At 35.7% G+C, this 19076-nt stretch overlaps 1 protein-coding gene across 1 annotated transcript; it reads right to left on the bottom strand.

Annotated features, from left to right (window-relative positions):
* Positions 1 to 3091: 3091 nt before the first annotated feature.
* On the bottom strand, positions 3092 to 18347 carry FGL1 (fibrinogen-like 1; the record flags this gene model as incomplete). The annotated part of the gene is made up of 7 exons (XM_010074124.1): positions 18233 to 18347; positions 14930 to 15005; positions 9362 to 9542; positions 6752 to 6911; positions 4556 to 4653; positions 3846 to 3934; positions 3092 to 3279 (listed from the first exon to the last, which is right to left on the bottom strand). Coding segments are annotated over exons 2-7 (782 nt in total), but the record flags the coding sequence as incomplete, so codon positions are not given.
* Positions 18348 to 19076: the final 729 nt, after the last annotated feature.

Here is a 19076-nt window from a genome sequence, read left to right as displayed (position 1 = left end):
TCAGTGTTTTGTTGTAAGTGCTGTTAATATCTATCCGTTGAACACCATGACGGATTTCAAAATCAGACCAGAAAATATGCAAACAGAAAACAGTCCAAATTACCCTTATGGGTATTATTACTGGCAAATCTTAATCTCTTTGGCTTTGCTTACATTAACAGCAGTTTTTGAGAACTGAAAAGAAAACTGTGATAAAAGCCTCACAGGAAAATTTTCATATACATATATGCTTATTCATTACTTAAAATTTTTAAGCTCAATTTTGGTAACGTTGGTTGAAAGCTTATAAACTGCAGATATCAAAAGTGACTTTGTTTTTGAGAATGAGAAGCTTTTGTCAGAGCAGACATAATCCTTCTAGCCATACGAATTCTGCATTGAGCAGGCACTCTGTCTGCTTTGAATCAAAACACAGATTTCATTACAAGAATCATAATTGCTAAGAGGTATCTAGATCAACGGAACCCCTTCTTTTACTGCCTTTGATGAAAGCAGGCAAAACATGATTTTGTCAAGAGCAACATGAGCCAGTAACAACTCTTAATCAGTGCTGGGAGGCACTAATAGCAAAACTATACAGTATTCTGTAGCAGACTGGATACGGTCTGAAGTAACGGGATATATTAAGAAACAAGTGGCATGTGATTACTGGTATGATATTCTGAAGCAACATTCATTATTCACAAGTCAATAAACACCTTAAAGTCAGCCTATATTCCTCCTTTCTTTCTGATAGGCTAATTTTTAAAGTAAAAAACCGTAAGGCAATAATTTCAAAAGTACAGTCAACTCTCAGTTATCCATGGACATTAACTGTATGACAGATGCAGAGAGATGGAGTCGGTTCCCTGAAGAACTGTTTGAATTCTGTCTGGACCTACTGACTCCAGTATGGACCCACATGGATATAGCTATGCTGTCTCCAGGATGACTAGTGAGGCAGGAAGCCTGAGTTAGTGAGATCTGTGGCCCCAGCTTGTATGCCTGGCAGATGCACTGTGATCATCCATCATGGTGTAACTAAAACTGGGAATGCTGGGGAGAAAATAAGCTCATGTCCAACTCTTAGCAATTCTTTTACCAATTATTAACCTACTGACCTTTGCAGTGTCCTGGATGCAGGAAAGCTTATGACCCGGGTGTAGTACCAGAGTTAACCTAGCTTTGTGGATTTGCATCCAAGCTGAAAATCTCTTCTAGAGCTTTGCTTACAAAAGAATGCAGAGAGGCCATTTTTCTGCAGAAGTCCAGGATAACAAGTGCTGAGCTGGAGCAAGACCAGTGGCTTTAAATTAGGTCTGAGCTACTTCCACATGGCCTCACTTGTGTCACATCCCTTGGTATCCATAGTAACTGGGTGTTTCTGTATTTCATTAGTCCCGATAGCATAGAGCTGGCTATAAAAAATCCTCGATAGCTGGGAGCTCCTATACAAACCAGCCAAGAGCACTAATTTCTTCAATGTTTGCTAATCTGTGCATGACAAATACATGTTCTGAGTACTTTCCTTTCCCTGCCAGTACTGGTTTTTTTGGATAGGATTTAAGGATACTGAAATTTTCAAGTATTTTGCAGTATTCAATTTTATGTTAGTCTTAACATAAAAAAGTTGGTAGCAAGGCAGTGGAATAACACTATTAGTAACTAATTTTCATTCTCCAGTTAGACTGCCACTTTAAGAGAATGAGCTACACAGCCATAATGGGTACTAGTCTGGTAGGAGTCAGCTATCTTTAGCAGTTATGTAGCACCAACTACAAGGTATTAATAACTGCCAAGTTTTGATGTACAGCTACTTTTGCAAAGGGGTCATTCTTTTGTACAGACCAAATTTTTTAAAAAAAGTTTTTAAAAGACAAAAAATATACACAGTTGTCTTAAAGTGGTTGGTGATTCACTCTTAATGAACTCGCTGGCATGGTATCAGAGTTTTATGCTACTTGAGGTCTAGATATTCCTTTAAATCCACAAAAGTTCTGACTTAACAGGAAAAGGATCTGCAACACAGTTGCCTTTCCCTTTCATATCTTAGCTTTTGTGAGAACTGCAAAAAAACTTTGTCTACAAGTATTTTTTTCATATGTCTCAAACATTGTACTGACCCACCATCCATGCAAATATATTCAAATGTATTAAAATAAGTAATTAATTTTGAAACATTGAGTTAATAGGTACATCATATCAGCTAAGCTGGTCACAGACTTCTTATGGAAACAGAATTTGGAAAATGAGTAGTTAAAAAACAGAAACAAAGGATGACACAACAGAGAGAAATAATGGAGTTGATTCATTCTGGCAGCTCTTGCCAAGTGAACTGAGATCACAGTGAGAGAGTAGTATGCTTCCCTGAGTTGTCTTTTAAGCCTATTACACAGCTAGATTGCATAGTTTCTCTTCATGGCTATACTTATCTAATTAATTAAGGGAAACAACATAGCTGCCTATACAGACAGTGCTAAGGCTACCAGTTTTATCCTTTCTTTTTGCGTTGGTATTTTGTAAGTAGAATTTTTAAATTATTTTACTGAACCATATTTTAAAAAATCTTCCTCTCAGTCCAGCCATGCTCACTGACAGAAACTGAGTGGATGCATTCCCACCCTGATATAGAAGAAATAACATGAGTGAGATGCTGTGAACTGAGGTGAAAAAATGAGGCTTAATAACCCAGCACTATCTTAACTTGTCAGATATTCTGCAGTACTACCACACCTGGTCTAGTGCAATGCAGGTGAAATGCAAGAATGAAGTACAACAGGGATACATCTGCAAACTCTACATGACCTACTTGTGTAAAAACTGGTCACCTTAAAGAGGCAGAATTATCTTTTCCTTACTGTCTGATAACAAAGATGACCAAAGCCTATGGCAAATACTATTATTACAGACCAGCTTGAGCTGTGCAGTAGGTGCTGTCCTTTCTAAGGTGAGTCTCAGTCTTACCAGCACTGACATCTCTGGTAGAGGCCAAGGGCAAATGGCAAATATAAAAAAATGCCAATCCTATCTTCTACCATATGTTATTATTGTATGAATATGCATGAAGCAGAACAGTTGAGAACACTGACATAAAATCAACAAATCAACACACCTGTTAAACCACCAGCCAGCCTTTTCCTCTTCAGCACAGTTCCCTTCATAGTTGTCATTGTCCCTGTCTCTAGTACTGAATTTCATTCCTCGATGATCAGCCCACCATTTTACTTCAGGATGAAATCCACCAGTAAGGGAATCACCAGCTGTGCCAGAGTATTCACCACAGCTCATCTCATAAGAATGCTAATGAAAAATGTGAAGAAAGGAAAAAAAATAAGTAATGCAATATGTTTTTAGCCTTTAGCATTTCAGAGAGTGAAACCATAACAAGGAAACTAATCTGTTCCATTTGCTACTGGTTTTATGCTCAGAAATGTCATGCCACTTAAACACTGTGTACTAGATAATGAACGAGTGTAAAGATGCTTACTAGGGGTAAAATTTGTCAATAACCCTATATATAAATGACATAATAAAAGCAATTAGAGTTAGTTTGCAACACATATTAACAAATCAGAACATCATGTACCATTATTGTTGGTAATAGCAACAAAAATAGAAAAATTGCTTTTATCTATGGCTGCTAAACCAAATGATTCATACATCTCACAGAAAGTGTGAAATTGATGTATAAATTTAAACCACTATTATTACATATTTGAAAATTCCAAGCATTTGTAAGAAAGAAAATATGATAATAAGGTTCTACACAAACCTTTATGAAAATTAAGGAATCTGTATGTTTATTGTCTGTCTACAGAATCCACATTTTCATTAAAACCTCTAATCATTATTTAATATTTTATTACCTCTTCACCTGCAACTCTGAATCTTGCATATTGTGCAAAACGCCGTTCTCCTTCAAAATCAGTTAGATCAATTCTTAAAGTATAGTTCCCTTAAAAAATAACAACACAAATTATTTTGGTTAAACTAGCCTATCTCATGACTTTTCAGAACAGAGTATTATAGAAAATTAAAATACTATATTTCTATCATGAATCTTTATCATCACAGCATATTTTATGGGTTTTTATCTTCTTTCTTTATGCATATGAAAGTATATTTTGCTATTCTTTGTCTTTATTCACCTAATTCAGCTTAGAAAAATTTAGAATTATTCCAATAAAGTTTTTCAAGAGTAGACACAAAAAAATATATTTAAAAAAAAAAAAAGGCCTTATATTTTAGTAAGGTATTTGAGGTGGTAATGAAAGGACAGTGAGAATCAATCAATAAGCATATACCTAAGAAAATCAGATTTTTATACTCTGAAGACAAGAGTTAAACTAGGACCACATCCTGGTGTCATTGATTTCCATATGAATTCACTGGCTAAGGCAATGGGTAAGTTCTGTATATGCAGCATTCTACAGCAAAGCAGACGTTATCTTAGACTGAGTGACTATTAGAAAGATGGAAACAGCTTGGTGAAACTAGCCTAATCAACAGGACAGGCCTGTTTCTACAGCAAAGAAACAGAAACAATACAACACTATTGTTACAATACAAATCTTACCTTGATTAGTCAAGTAATGAAGATTTTTATTTCCAAGCCAGTATTCACCATTTGTCAAAACAAAATTTCCAAAGCCTTCTTCATAGTCAGTCCAGACTCTGAAAAGAGTATAAATTCCTAATTTATCAAAAAAGCAAGTTTGCTTGGATGCTTATTTTATTGTGCAATCATAGATCACTGAATAATTCAAACTGGAAGGAACCTCAGGAGGTAACCTAGTCCAGTGTCCTGCTCCAGGCAGGGTCAGCCATGAGATCAGACCAGGCTGTTCAGGGCTTGTCTAGTCAGCTCTTGAAAACCTCCAGGGATGGAGACTGCACATCCTCTTTGGGCAACCTTATTCTCACAGTGAAAAAGTTTTTCCTAATATCCAGTCTGAACCTCTCAGCTTCTGTACTTTGTCTTTCATCCTCCCATCAGACACAACCGCGAAGAGCCTGTTTACTCAACAAGCTCTCAAACTGCTCTGTTTCCTTAGTGATCTCCCTGTAGGTACAGGCAGACTACTATTCAGGTTCTGCTGAAGCCATCTCTTCTCCAAGCTGAACAAGCCTTAGCCTGTCCTCATAGGGCAAGTGCTCCAGCCCTTGATCATCTTGGTAGTCCTCTGATTAACTCTTTGTAGGTACATTACATATTGGAACATTAATAAATGAATACTTTAGACTTTATTATCTTATTTACATTGTTGATCTTCACAGAATTATTTTTATTTCTCACATGTGAAAGGCTGAATCCCAATCTACACTGGTCACTGAATCCCAGTCCAAAGAGTAGTCCTAAGAGATACATTCAATGTTATTTAAGATTAACAGATTTTAAGACCAAAAGAACTACCATTAGCGCAGTCCAATCTCTGGTATAGCACAATTTACCCAAAGTTAAAACATTTTTCCTGGTTAAATCCAGGGAATCTAAATGAATGTGTAGGTGTATAGCAAGCATTGTTTGTTTATTTTCTGTGCTTTGATTAAGCTGTGAAACTCCTGCAGCTGGATATATAATTTTGTAAATTGGGGTATTAGCTAGCTGTTTCTAGCTTTGACTTATTTACTGATTCAAACAATTTTTGAGCTCATACTGGTGCATAGTTTCAAGAATTACTGTGCATACTGAAAGCATTGAATCTTTTCCCTGCCTACAGTGGCTTTGAAACACTTTCTCTGTGGTTTTGGTTTCATGACATGTTCGAATGAGGACAAAAATATGACCTATTTTCTTGATGAGAAGCAACCATACTTGAGCCAATGGGTGAAAGTATCAGGCTGTGGATGGGCAGTCATAAGAGAAAACAGCATCTGTGACTTCAGTAGCTGGTAGTCTCTGGCAAGCGAGAAGAATTGGTGGTGTGTGGTGGTAACAATTGTAAAATGCTACAGATTGCTTCTGTAGCTTGTCTGATCATATTTTATAAAATAAGAATAGCAAAGTTTTCTTGGCTGGATTGCAGTTTTTCATCTTCTCTGGGAATCACTTCTCTATTTCATAAGAGTATTGTAAAGTTAGTTACAGTAATTATAAACACAGGCAAGACACAAATCCACGGCAGGATGCAGATACATGAAAAGCAAATTGGGCAAAGCAGAGGTTCTAAAAACCTTGTTGCTTCTAATATCTGTAAATATTTGTGGGGTTTTATATCCAAGTCTCACAGCACTAAAAATTTCACTTATGGACATTTCCCCAAAAATGCTTGAGTCTTGTCACAGGCAAGGAGGCTAGGTGTCCACAAATCAAGTTCTCACACATCTTATCTTTCCTGGAGGCATTTTGCCATGAGCTACAAATTACTACTCTGTGGTGGGTTTCTCTCAAACTTGCCTGCTGATCGTGTATCAGTTCAAGCAGATTGCTTACATTTTCACTTTTTTAGATTTTTACAATTTGCAAATGACAAGGTAGTCCTTATCAGTAAGAATTCTTGCTCCAACAGTTGTTAATGCATTTGACATTGAAGTGTCCTCATGTAAAATGCACAAGCTGTCAGAAAAATTAGAATAGATGTCTCCCAGAAAAGAGAGAGAGACAGAAGTGGTATCTCGTCTTGAGACTGTCCCACAGAATAAACAATCCTCCCTTTTATCTGGGATAGCAACTTATTCATATAATTCTAAAGGTAAGATTTAACTTAGCTCCATCTGGTCTAATGTTTCTCCACTTTGTTTCCAATTTTAATGTCTAAGTCTAGTTACCTACCTATCAAAATTCTGGCTGCCATCAGAACGTCTCTGAAAAACAGTCCAACCACCCCCTTCAGACATGTCACAAAAGGCAAGGAATTCAGTAGGACTCTGGATAGGTTTCATCTTATAAAATCCACTTTGCTTATGGCCATCTTTGTAGATTTCGGCACAGTCTGTTCACAAAACATTAATTTGACACAGTTTTTTTAGTCTTATACTTACTGGCAAAATCAGAAATGAAGTCAATAACAGAAATCAAGTCATGTCATGTAAGAGCCACATACGAACCAGGCTAATACAAAGGAAATACCTCTGCAAACACATTTCTATGAGTTGGGATATTTTCTTGTATTTGTGTTGCTTTAAAACTTTATTAAGTGGTAATTATTTTGACATTTCTTTAAAAGAATCTTTTTTCCACCATAAAATATTATCTTTTTTTTTTTTTCATTTGACTAGCAAAATAATTCTTCTGGTTTAAGTGGTGTCACTTTTAATTTACAATGGTATCATCTACATTAGAATCCTGCTGCAATCATATAATCTCTCTACACATAAAACACAGTAAGCTTCAAAAACAAACATGTACTTCTATGTCCAGAAAGTCCACAGGAGAACTGCCAAAAACAAGAGTATGGAATCACCAGTGTTAGAAAACAGAAACAATTGCTGGACCTGTTACTCTTGTCCCTTGTACCAAACAGGTACAAAAATACACAGAAGACTATCCCCAAAAAGTGCAATGTATGTGTAAAATGATACCACTTCAGCTTGATACCATTTACAGTTTGGTCTGCATTGGTGTTAATAACTAATCAGCATTTACAGCAATGACAAAATTCAGAGCTCATGAAAATATAACAGCAATGTAATTATATAATCTTATCTTTTTTCCTTTAGGAGTTAAAAAATGAAAGGAGTTCTTTGTTTATATGTAATCTGCCATCAAGCAATCATACAGGAAAGACGTATAATTTTCAACATTTCTATTTTTCCTGGCAAAGGTAGGGCTGATTAACCGTAAGATTTTCCTTGAAACATTGATGAACATGTTGGCTGAACTTCTAGGCCAGTTTGGAACTTTCTGAACTATTATATTTCTTCTCAGTAAAAGTGTTAGTAAAGGTTAGACGTAGAAAATAAACAGTTTATACTGAAACCAAATAGTTATGCCAGGATTTGAATAAACTCTAACAGAAAACATGATTTAAATAATATCTAAATTGTCTGTCTAGAGAATGTTTGATTGGCGTATAGAAAATAGCTTTTCTTGTCCATTATTTTCTCAGTAGGTTAGCAAAACACTTACGCATATTTCAATTTTTAGCAGGTGTGTATAATGTGGAATTTCTCCCTCACTATCTAACCACAAATTATCCAGCTCTGTTGACATTAAACTGCTACAGCGGTTTGAATAGGGAAATGCATTTTCCAAGCTATAAGGAAAGTGAAAAAATAATGGAAAAAAATAATCAGAAACTGGATCAACTCAGAACTGTTATTTAGAATCACATTTTAAGAAAATAAACTGAGGCATATGTTAATAAAGAACAAATACCTTTCAGCTAAATGCAGTTTTAATAATCTTTTCCAGTAACAAATGAGTCAGTCATAATAATTAAAAAAAAAGTATTCAAGGATGCTGAATACATAAATAAATATAACAGCTAAAATGTAAAGTCAGACTCCCACTGCTTTTAATTTTATTTTAACAGTGCTTTATTATATTTGATGCCTTGTTATATGTTCTGATTTGTTCCAGCAGCATAAACTCTACAAGTATATTCAAACAAGGCCATTAAAAATTATAGAAGTTTAGACTCTTTAGCACTGGACAACTGGAAACAAACAGCATCCAAGAATCAGATTCACAAATTGTATTTTCAATCCAACTATTGGTTTGAATGGTGGTTTATTATTTTAAGAGTTTGGGCCCCACTCCAGCTACTACGGGCTAATACGCTTAGCCTTCTTCCATTGCAGGGGGACTGTATCACCACGTGCATGCTGGTGAGATTACAAAACCAATTTAAAACCAGTATTTTAGAAGCTATGATGTCCTGAGCTGAACCTAACTCAGTCAAAATGGTGCAACATACAGAATATTATTAAAGTGACATGCAGATGTCAGTATGCCAGGCTTATGTGTGTAAATATGCATGTCTCAGGGACTTTACTGATTGGAACAGAGTCAGTGTGTGCTTGTAACCCATGTGAGCCTGTGAATGTATGAATGTGAACTGACCCTGTGGGTTAGGACTTTTTGAGATTAGTAAAAGAAGGATGTTTAGAAATCTGTAACTGTTTATTAACACTTTGTAAATGTCTATTATTGACTTTTATCTGTTGTATTGCTGATATTTATTCTGAATGTATTGCTCACAGATATTTTTTTAATTATGTGCAATTGCAATAAACCGCTTCAATCCTGATTTAATTTATACCATGTGAGATTAACAATTTTTCCCTGCAGCAGCAGGCCTAGGTAAAAGCTGAACACTGTGTTTTAAACAAACAATTTTCTATGAGCTTTTAAAACAACAAGTCAATGGGCCCAATTGTGCTGAAGCTTCTGTGTATCATTACAATGAATGGTAATGAAAAGAATAGCTTAATTTCTAACCTGAATACTGTCTTTTTCCTCCCAAGTCAATGACACTGTTTTCATCTCCTCTGTCACTGTACTGAATCTCTTTCTTCTCTAAAAGCTGTATAATTTTTAACTGCTGATGTTTCACATGATGTTCCAGAAGCCTCACCTGGCCCTGAAGTCGTATCTGCTCTTGAAAACAGTTCTGTAGATCCTAGAGAGGAAAACACATAGTATTGTAAAATTAACAATTTTTTGTCACATCTAACGTGATAGAAAAAAACAACCAAACCATAAATAAAATTAAACTTGAATAAAACATTTTGGTCACAATTTCATACAGACACTATGTTTACTTCCACCTCAACTGCTACCTCTATTTAAAATTATTTCTTATATTACAGAATGTCTAAACATATGCTTGCATTGCAAAGAGACCTTCTCTTTAGTGGCTTTAACTGCTAGCTCTCACAGCAAACATGCAGAGGGGACTTTAGGGAAAAACACTATAGTACAGACCTATTCATAAAGATCACTTATTCTCTATCACCTGCCATGTAGAGATTTACTGTCCAGTGAGGCGTGCTACTACCACTGTGAAGGTTCTAAAATTCTAGACTTTTAAAGACATACAGTCCACACTGATATGTTTTCAACTTCATTGTGCATTTTCAAATGCTTTTAGATTACACACTTCTTATGATAAGAATCTTAACATTACCAACATAAACACTGTAAAGTTTAAAGCTCATTTTTTGGCATGCTAAAGTAAATAATCCCTAGGAAGCTACAAATATGCATGAAAAATAAAAATTCAAAAGTAATATTGTGCTGTGACTTGTACATGTAATTTTGCCATGCAGGGTGGGTGAGAAATGTGCCAATTCTGATATGGCGATACCTAGTGCTCATTTCACCCTGGAGCAAATACTGATACATGGCAAGAGAGCTGGAATAACTGTTCCAAATTCCAATGTGCTGAATGTACACAGAGCAATAAATAACTGGTTTTAGATTAATGACTATGGTAAAATAGCCAAAGTGAACAAAGCCCAGTCTAGGGAGCTTAAATTAAAACAGCCTGTACAGTTTCAAATAGATATTAAAGAAATTTGATTTCAACATGGGAAAAAAAGCCTTTGGGGTTTTAGGATATATTTTACAAATGTGACATGAGGTTTTGCATCAGTAACATTGTGTCTGCAATTTTATATAAGCAGACAGAGTTTAGTAGCTATGGTGTTTGCACAAGAGCACAACTAGCACTGTAAAAGCAAAATCAGAGGGCAATCTTTTGGAAATCTCATATGCAAGATCAAATATGCAGTAGTTCTAAACTAGTACAACCTTATTCATAGGTCAACATTATTTACATGAGCTAAGGATGTAGTTTGGTAACATTTGCCATCCATAGAGAAGAGCTGATATCTTAGAACATTGCCCTATCACACTGAACTCTAGACACCTCTCCAGTGGTATCCACATATTTTCACTTGTATCTGGCTCAGGCTTCACCTATTTTCCATGAACACTCCCACCAAAATGTTTCCTGTCACTTTCTTGCTGCAGTGATTTTTTTTCTTCTGTCTGAAAAGCTGATACCATTCTATAAGTTTCTATGCAGCTCAAACATGGTTCTGGTTAGACTGACCTCCCTTCAGTACCTTTCACCACAACTCCAAGAACAGACTTTGTGAATTAAACTAAAAGTATTAACTAGAATCTGCACTTTATTACTCTACTACATGCAGATTTTTTTCATAATTAATTTGTGGTGCTAATTAAAAAGCTACTACTGCTACTGTCAAGGAACATCCATATAGACTGTCATGACTAGATAGAAATAAGTGTTGCAGATGACCAGGCCCCTTTGTTTTTTCACTAGAGAGGATGCAATTCACTTTCAACGAATAGATAAATGAACTAGAGACATTTCAAGAGAGTATTTGAAGATAAAAGAATATATGTCCCTGAGTTCAGTAAAATGGTTCCTAGCCTTCATGTTCCATTTGCCTGCAATATTTCATCATATTGAAGAATTTGATGATCAGGCATGCTGACTTTGCAGAACAATCCTGAATATAGCCCTCTGCTTTAAGAATTTCTGAAGTGTATCAGATGCTTGCTTTAATTCATATTTAACTGCAATCTAATATACATGGTGGAATAAAAGAATGGGGAATATACATGTGGCAGGACTAGGCAGTTTGTCAGTGACCTGTTCAAGAGGAAAAGGCTCAACGGCCTCTCTGGGTTTGGGCTGCCCATGTCAGGCTGCTTGCTGCTAGGTCCTGAGAAGCCATTAAGACGCTTGACCACAAGGAGGAGCTGTAAAGTGAAAAGCATGTGCACCAAACACTAACTTTTTTAGAATAGTAAACAAAGCAGCCAATGACCTAATATCTCCAGAGTCTTATTTAAGACTACTCTCCTAAAAATCTTTTTTAGTTGTTGATAGCTATACGAGATGCCTAACATACTCTCCTTTTCTTCTAGCAGGAAATCAGAGAAGAAAAAATATGTGCACAAACAGACACAAACTTGCTACAGTGGCTTAGAGGGATGTTGTTTGACCATAAGCACTGGTTAATGTGTGACATGTTGCATATTACAAAGAAAGGATGCACTATTATGAAGTCTTTCCAAGGCGGTTGTCTCAACTTTTATCTGCAGTTTCATATAAATCTTTCACAAAAGCTGAGCTGAATTGGGAAATTCAGAAGAGGCTTCCTGGACGGGTCTCTGCAAGTTCTCAGACTACTCTCGAGTGCATACAGAAAATTATGGGGAACTGGACAGCTGCTTAGGTGGGTTGAGAAAAACTGAATTATTAAAATGCTGGATCACCCTGATGAACTAATGCTAACTATAGAAGTAAAGCTGTCAAAAAACCCATGCTAACAGTTAGACCAGATATTAATCCTAATCATATTACAATAACAGTTCCACCATGCCACACTTACCAGTTTTACTGCAGCATGTGTTTATTGAGAAGGTTAGCCTGTATCAGTCTTAGCTTAGTACTTGCAACCTTGGAGAACATGGTAAATACAATAGGAAAGACCTGGATGATCCTGGAAATGCTGGCGCCTGTTGCTAGGCCCTTGCAATTTCGTAGGCAAGACTTCAAGTGGGTAGTCCCTTTAACACACAGCAAGGTCTGAGCCACAAAGAGCCACCTTCAGTTCTGATCAGAGTAGGACTCTGTGCTCTTAAGTAGAGGAAGCTACAGGCAGATAAGTGTGTTTCTTTCAGGTGTAGTGAAAATGCATCTATCACTTCACCTATTCATACTGCTGAAAGCCATTCTCCTACTGTAATTAAATTATATAGTAAACGTAAAGGACTTCTTGAAAAATATTATTGTACATTAGAAAAACTTGTATCTAAATTCAGTATGACACTACTTCATATACCACCATAAAAGGTCCTTTCCTTTGGATCAAATTAAACACAAGTCTGCAACAGGCTATGTCTCTAAATATTATTATTACCTCTGCATTTTAAGTTTATCTCTTCTTTTTGTTTACTTAAAGATTGTGAATTAATTCATGAAAATCAAAAGCTAACACTGAGCTGATTCTCATCTGCTTTACAGAAAATACACTCATTATGGGGTGAACAGTAATAGATCTACATTACACGTAGCAATTTCCAATGAAACAGATTTAAGCTCACAGTTCTGGTAAACAGTAAGTAACAATAAAGAAATCACCAGCCATACTGCCTGTGAACTACACCGTAAGAAAGAAATGACTGAACAGAAATAGAGTTTTGAAAGGAGCATACATAAGAAAAGTACTGGTATCTGACACTTTGCTTTCTCTCCATGAGTCCAGCCTCCTCATTGATGTTTCTTTCTGTCAACTCCAGACAAGTCCCATTACACTTTGCTGCTGCACAGCAAGAACAAAATTCTCATATTTGGAATTCCACACCTATTTTTCCCATGGGACAATTACAAGTTAGCTGTGTAACTTCAAGGTGGAAGTTTTGTTAGGTATGGACCAAAGTTAAACTATTACAATGTTGAAATACTCAAAAAAAAAAAAAAAAAAAGTGAATTTGATTGTGCCTGCCTCCAGTGGACAGTAGTGCCTACTGATTGAAGCCAGACTGAACATAACCTCTTCTGTCTGTTTCAGCGAAGCAACTGTTTGTACTACACATTGAGAAGCAATTATCTAACAACTGTTGACAGCTCTTCTCATGGACATCCAGTCCCATATTTAACCAGCTGCTGCAATTAATGTGCATTCACAATCTGTATTTCATTATTGTGTGAATTATTTAGCAGCTCATGACCTTCTATTAAAATTGATGCTATAAATTAGACTCAGAATACTTTATGAAAACTATAAAAATACAAAATTTTTACTTCAGGCATTATTTCCTGTATCTTTAGAATTTAAATGAGCTCCAAAAAAATCTCTAATGAGATCAGTGTTTTAATGAGATTAAAATGAGAAAACTTAGAAATTCCAGAATTTTCCCAGTTTTTATTCACAGGGTCAGACAAAGTCCATGATATTCCAAATGAAAAATCAAAAGAAATCAAACACTTTTCATTGTAACGTCTTTTTCTCTGTAGGCTTCTATAAAAATTGTAATATTTTTCTCCACTGAGCAGAAATGATTACAGAGGCAGATGAATCTTATTCTTCCCCTATAGAACTACTTATCTGAACAAAAGGCTTCCATAAGATAATGTAAGACAGAAACAGTGATGCTCACGTAGTGGTAAATTCAGCAACCACTTCCACCTAGGCAATTATGAATCAACAATTCAATCTCACAGGTCCCTGCTAGTCAGGGAATATCAAACTAGGAAGGAGAGCCAAGACTGGCAGTACAGGACTGCTGAGGTTAGAAGTATTTTAAGCAGTGGATGAAGTGTGTGTTAGGGTTTTTATTGGAGTGGCAGAATACATAGCAGAAGGTTTTGGGAGCTAGAAGTGAAGGAACTTTGATCATTGTTTCTGAGTGTGAATTATAGTAACATGGGAACACATAAGATGAAGCTATGGATCTTATTTGAGAAAAAGTTGTATGGCAAGTGGACAAGGTAGAAAAGGATAGAAACATTCTTCATCCTGAACGTCAGTGACCAGAAATACTACTGCTGCAGCCACCGCTTTAGGAGTTCTGGGTTTTGTCTTTCTGTAAGTATGCTGCTCAAAAATAAAGGTGTTATTCTGAGATAGCATTACCCCTGAATGGTAGGATAGCTGTCTTGTATGCCTTCTGTACAATGTGCCTGTTAATGCATCATATGATACCTTCTTTAGCAAAGATATTCTATTGCCTCCTATTTCATGTCAGATCCAGTAACAAAATGACTGGACTACTTTCTTCAGTGCTATTGCCCAGTAATTTATCTTCCATCGTATATTTATGCATTTGTTTCCTTTTTCCTTATCAGAAACTTGTTCCCACTGAGCATCATTTGAGGTTATTTCCCCAGTCTTTCAGTTTTGTGCCGAATTCCAATCTTTTCCACCAAAGCCATCGCATGTAGAGATACACTGTAAGCACTATGGAGGACAAGGTATGAAATATTTAGAAGAGACTCTACAGGCAAATGTAATTACTAGAACTTACAGAACTGCCAGTGGCATCCATCAAGCTAGCTGCAAGGACAAAATCAATCATTATCAAAATCTTCATTCTTTGGAAGCTGTGAAGTAGAGGAACACATGAAACACATGAATACATGTTATTTGGAATAATCTATTTAACCCATAATTATTTTCTTACATATTGTAAATATAAGGTATCTTTAGGCTTATTACAAATGTGTAAAAGAGTCTGATCAAGTACAACTCCAAAACCCAGTAAAACCAGAATTTACCCTTTCAGGCCACTTTGTATCAGAGCTCTCCATGTATTTTAGGACAGCTATTCAAGATTCAAACCCACACATTTTATTGTGAAACAAGACAAAAGCAATTTTAAAATGCCTTGAAAAGGAGGTCAGTTCAAGTTGGAAGAAAACTCTCTGTTATATTCAAGTAACAAAAAACTGAATTGGGCTAGCTGTCCTTGACCTAAAGAAAATTTGTGTACCTTCTGTGTGCCAGGAGAGGATAGAGATAATTTTACTGTTATAGAGTAATTCTGGGGAAAAATGCATCTTAGTTATCAGCTCTTATTCTAACAGTGACAAGAATGACATCTTTCAACTGATAGCTATGCATATTTTTTGCACTGTATGACCCATAGCATTTTAAATCCCATTATTTCATATGAGAATTATTTCATATGCCAAAGCAATCACCATTGTATCTCACGGCTTTGCAAACATTAGCTGATATAACTTCACAATTTTCTGTAAGGTAGATGTGTGCTTTTCAGCTCGCAGATGAAAAACTAAGGTCTCCAATTAAATATTTACACAGATTATACATGAACCAATTCCAAATTGATTAGTTAAACTGCTGCAAAGTATCAACTGAGGAATATTTTGTCTTTTTTTTTTTTTTAACTTAAATGCCTCTTTAAACCAAAATATGTGTCCATTCTGCTTTTTCTACTCATTAGACTAAATCGGCCAACTACATGTTAAAACATACGTGGTTAGATAAACCATAAGACCTGTAATAGAGATTAATGATACAGTATCACGATGTGCTTATTGAAACACCAACTTTATGGAAACTTCCACTCATGTTTTTTTTAAAAAGACTATCAAGTGAATCTTGCATGCTGTTCATAGAAATTTCTGTTAGTAAAAAAAACAATAGAAGTCAAGGCAGATCACATCCCTTACAGCACATGTGAGCTACTGAGCAAGCTGCACAAAAGGAACAAAGAGCTGAGGAGTGTAGAGTGTGTGCAATTGGTTTGGTTTGTCATCTTCAGATGAAGTCACTTTTCTGTTTAAAGGGTGACTCTTTGAGGAAAAAAAAAACAGTGCACCTGAAGCAGGAACAAGGGTTGGAGGGACCAAAATCTTTGTGCTGTTGTCCTCCCAGAAAAGGAGAAAGGTCTAGGAGAAAGAATAGGAAGAGGCATGAAAACTCAAGCTCTGAAAGGAAATGTTTGACCTAATGGTGTTTCTCTGCTTCTGTCACTGCCCAGCAGAGAGACCCAGGCAAGGTGGAGGACAGTGAGGAATGCTGATCCTGGAAGGGGCAGTACCTTGCACCTTTGAACCAATTTCTCAGCAAGTATAAACTCTCATAGTATATCTGATCCCACAGTTGCAGTGGCATGAGATTCACATGAGTGGTCAACCTTACAGTGGTAAGAAAAGTGGTAAATAGGGTCAAGCCCCATATATGTTCAAAGCGCTTTGCATACACTAACTGAATGAACAGGTTCAGTCCTGGAATTAATGTGGATGACTGTTTACACAGTTTTCCATATTTCTACAAAAAGTTTTAGAAAAGGTTGTATTAGTAACAGTTCTCTTCAAGTGTATATCCATGCTGTTTGGTAATACGTAAAGCTAAAGTTCTGTTGAAGGGAAGCTTAAGATCTTGCTCTAGGAAGACTGCTTTGAAAGTCAGTTTCTTAAACTAATTTTTCCACACATTTAAATATTTACACTGGTTGTTACATAGCTATTTAAAATGTATTATACAGAAATGCATGTGGAGGGTAGAAAACAAAACAAAACAAAACAAAACAAGTAGGGAAAGAACACAAGTGTTGATAAACATTCACATACAATGCAATAAAAACATTCACACCAAAAACCAGAAAAAAATTACAAATCGTAATCCATGTCACAGATTAAAACTATTCCATAATTTAGCTTTTTTTTTTGTGATGTTGATGCTAGTGAATCCAAAGAGTTAATAAGTGCTGAGAGACTTCCAAGACTTTTTTAATAAAACCTGTGTTGTTTTAACAAAACCCCAAATTTCTGCAGGAGAGATCCCTTTCCAGGAAAATCTTAATCTCAGACAGTAGACATAGATTAATTGTCACACATCATGATACAGTGAGAAAACAGTGTAATATTTTCAGGTTGAAAACACAAGCCTTTAACAGTTACCTGCGAAAAAGAATCACTTTCTGTTTTAGTAAAATTGAAGTTTAAGGGCAACTCTTGTGAAACCCTGAAATTTTGTCTATATGAGTTTACTCATTTGCTATTCCAAGATTACACCTGGAATGTGCACTTCCACAGCTGTGCAGAAAGATTTCTCCAAAGCTATGGAATAAAAATTCTAGAAAGGTACATTTTCCTTCTCTGTGCCTGGGCATTCTTTACAGGCTACTCAGAGAATCAATCCTATGTTCAAATTTCCCCTAAATTTGATGTTTTTCCAAGTCTTTCAATAACAAATTACTAAATAGATGTGGTGACATTAGAGAAACTCTGTGCTATGAAAATTTTGAACTGTCAGCCTGTTTTATTGTTCTTGCATTCTGGAGACAGCACACTAGATGGAATTCAGATGCCTATTTCTGTTTGTACAATGTCAATAAGAATTGCATTGCCAATAAATACAATAACAATGAGACAGTCTGCCAAAAGGACAGATAATTACTTGAAATATTTTTGTTTGCTTTCTCAAAATTCAAACTGGTTTTAATGATTAGACTCATGCACAAATTTTGCTTTGTTTTAATTAGGTAGTGTTAAAAAATTGCCCCATTTTCCTCATCTGAAAAATGGACAATAATTCATTATTTGATCTACTGCTTAAAAAGCAGCCTTGTTCATACAACCATACATTATTATAAATCTAGGAACTACTGATTTGAATATGATGTTTATTAACTAACTAGATATCATAGCAAAATAGCTAGATCCTGATAAAAAACATTCATACATCATTAGCAACATTGTACCAGTTATACAGCCTTCAAAACAGTATTACTTTTAAACGATAACTATGGCAATTACCCCAAATTCTTGCTTCTTCCCTCACAGGTACTTAAAATGTTTACCTTTACCCTCTGGACAGAACTCAAACTTGTTAAATCTTCTTAAGTTGATGCAAAGAATTCCAGAGCTCTTCCCAGGCTGTGATTGTTTTTGCTATGAAATTCTGTGGAGTAGAAGCTTACATCTGCCATGAGTCACTGGGCAGGAATGTTACTGAGAAGCTGCAGTTATCAAGACTAAATTGCAACATAAGAAGACGGTAATTCTGCTCCTAACACAACACTTCTGAAATAAAAATAATAGACCAAAAATAACAAAGGATCATCCATTCCTTTTCACTGCTCTGATCCAGGAAACTGCTGTAAACATAATGTTCATCTACACACTCCAGTGCTTTCTGGAATCAGAGCCTAAATCTCTTAGGCTTCAGGGGTATATAGACAGCATAATTGACTCAAATGATTTAGAAATAAAACATAATCACTCAGACTACAAGTTACATGTTAGAGGTAATAACATAAAAAGAAATCTGCTAAGAAAAAACAAACAAAAAAACCCAACAAAAAACACCAACCCAAAGTAACACAGTGCAGACAAAGCCAAAGGGAACAAGAAAAAAATGAAAGAATCTTGTTTGATGTAAGTCAGTATTTTTTAGCTAAGTTGGAAAGCACTCAGAAGCACATGATCTCAGTGATTTGGTTAGGCAAAGTCACTTTCTATGTAAGCTTTTTAGAGCCAGATGAACAAAAATAATGTTTTAAAATGCAATTTGTTTTTAGTGTTTGCCCTCCTTCTATGTTGGCTCTTCCCAAAAAGTTCAATAAATGAGTATGCTTAAAGGAATGCTTCTGGAAGAAATGAACTCAAGGAAATATTGAACAAAAGCAGTAAAAAGAGTTTTAC

Source organism: Pterocles gutturalis, unplaced genomic scaffold, assembly GCF_000699245.1.
Source record: "Pterocles gutturalis isolate BGI_N339 unplaced genomic scaffold, ASM69924v1 scaffold7317, whole genome shotgun sequence".
Taxonomy (NCBI): Eukaryota; Metazoa; Chordata; class Aves; order Pterocliformes; family Pteroclidae; genus Pterocles; species Pterocles gutturalis.
This window is presented reverse-complemented; position numbering and strand designations above follow the sequence as displayed.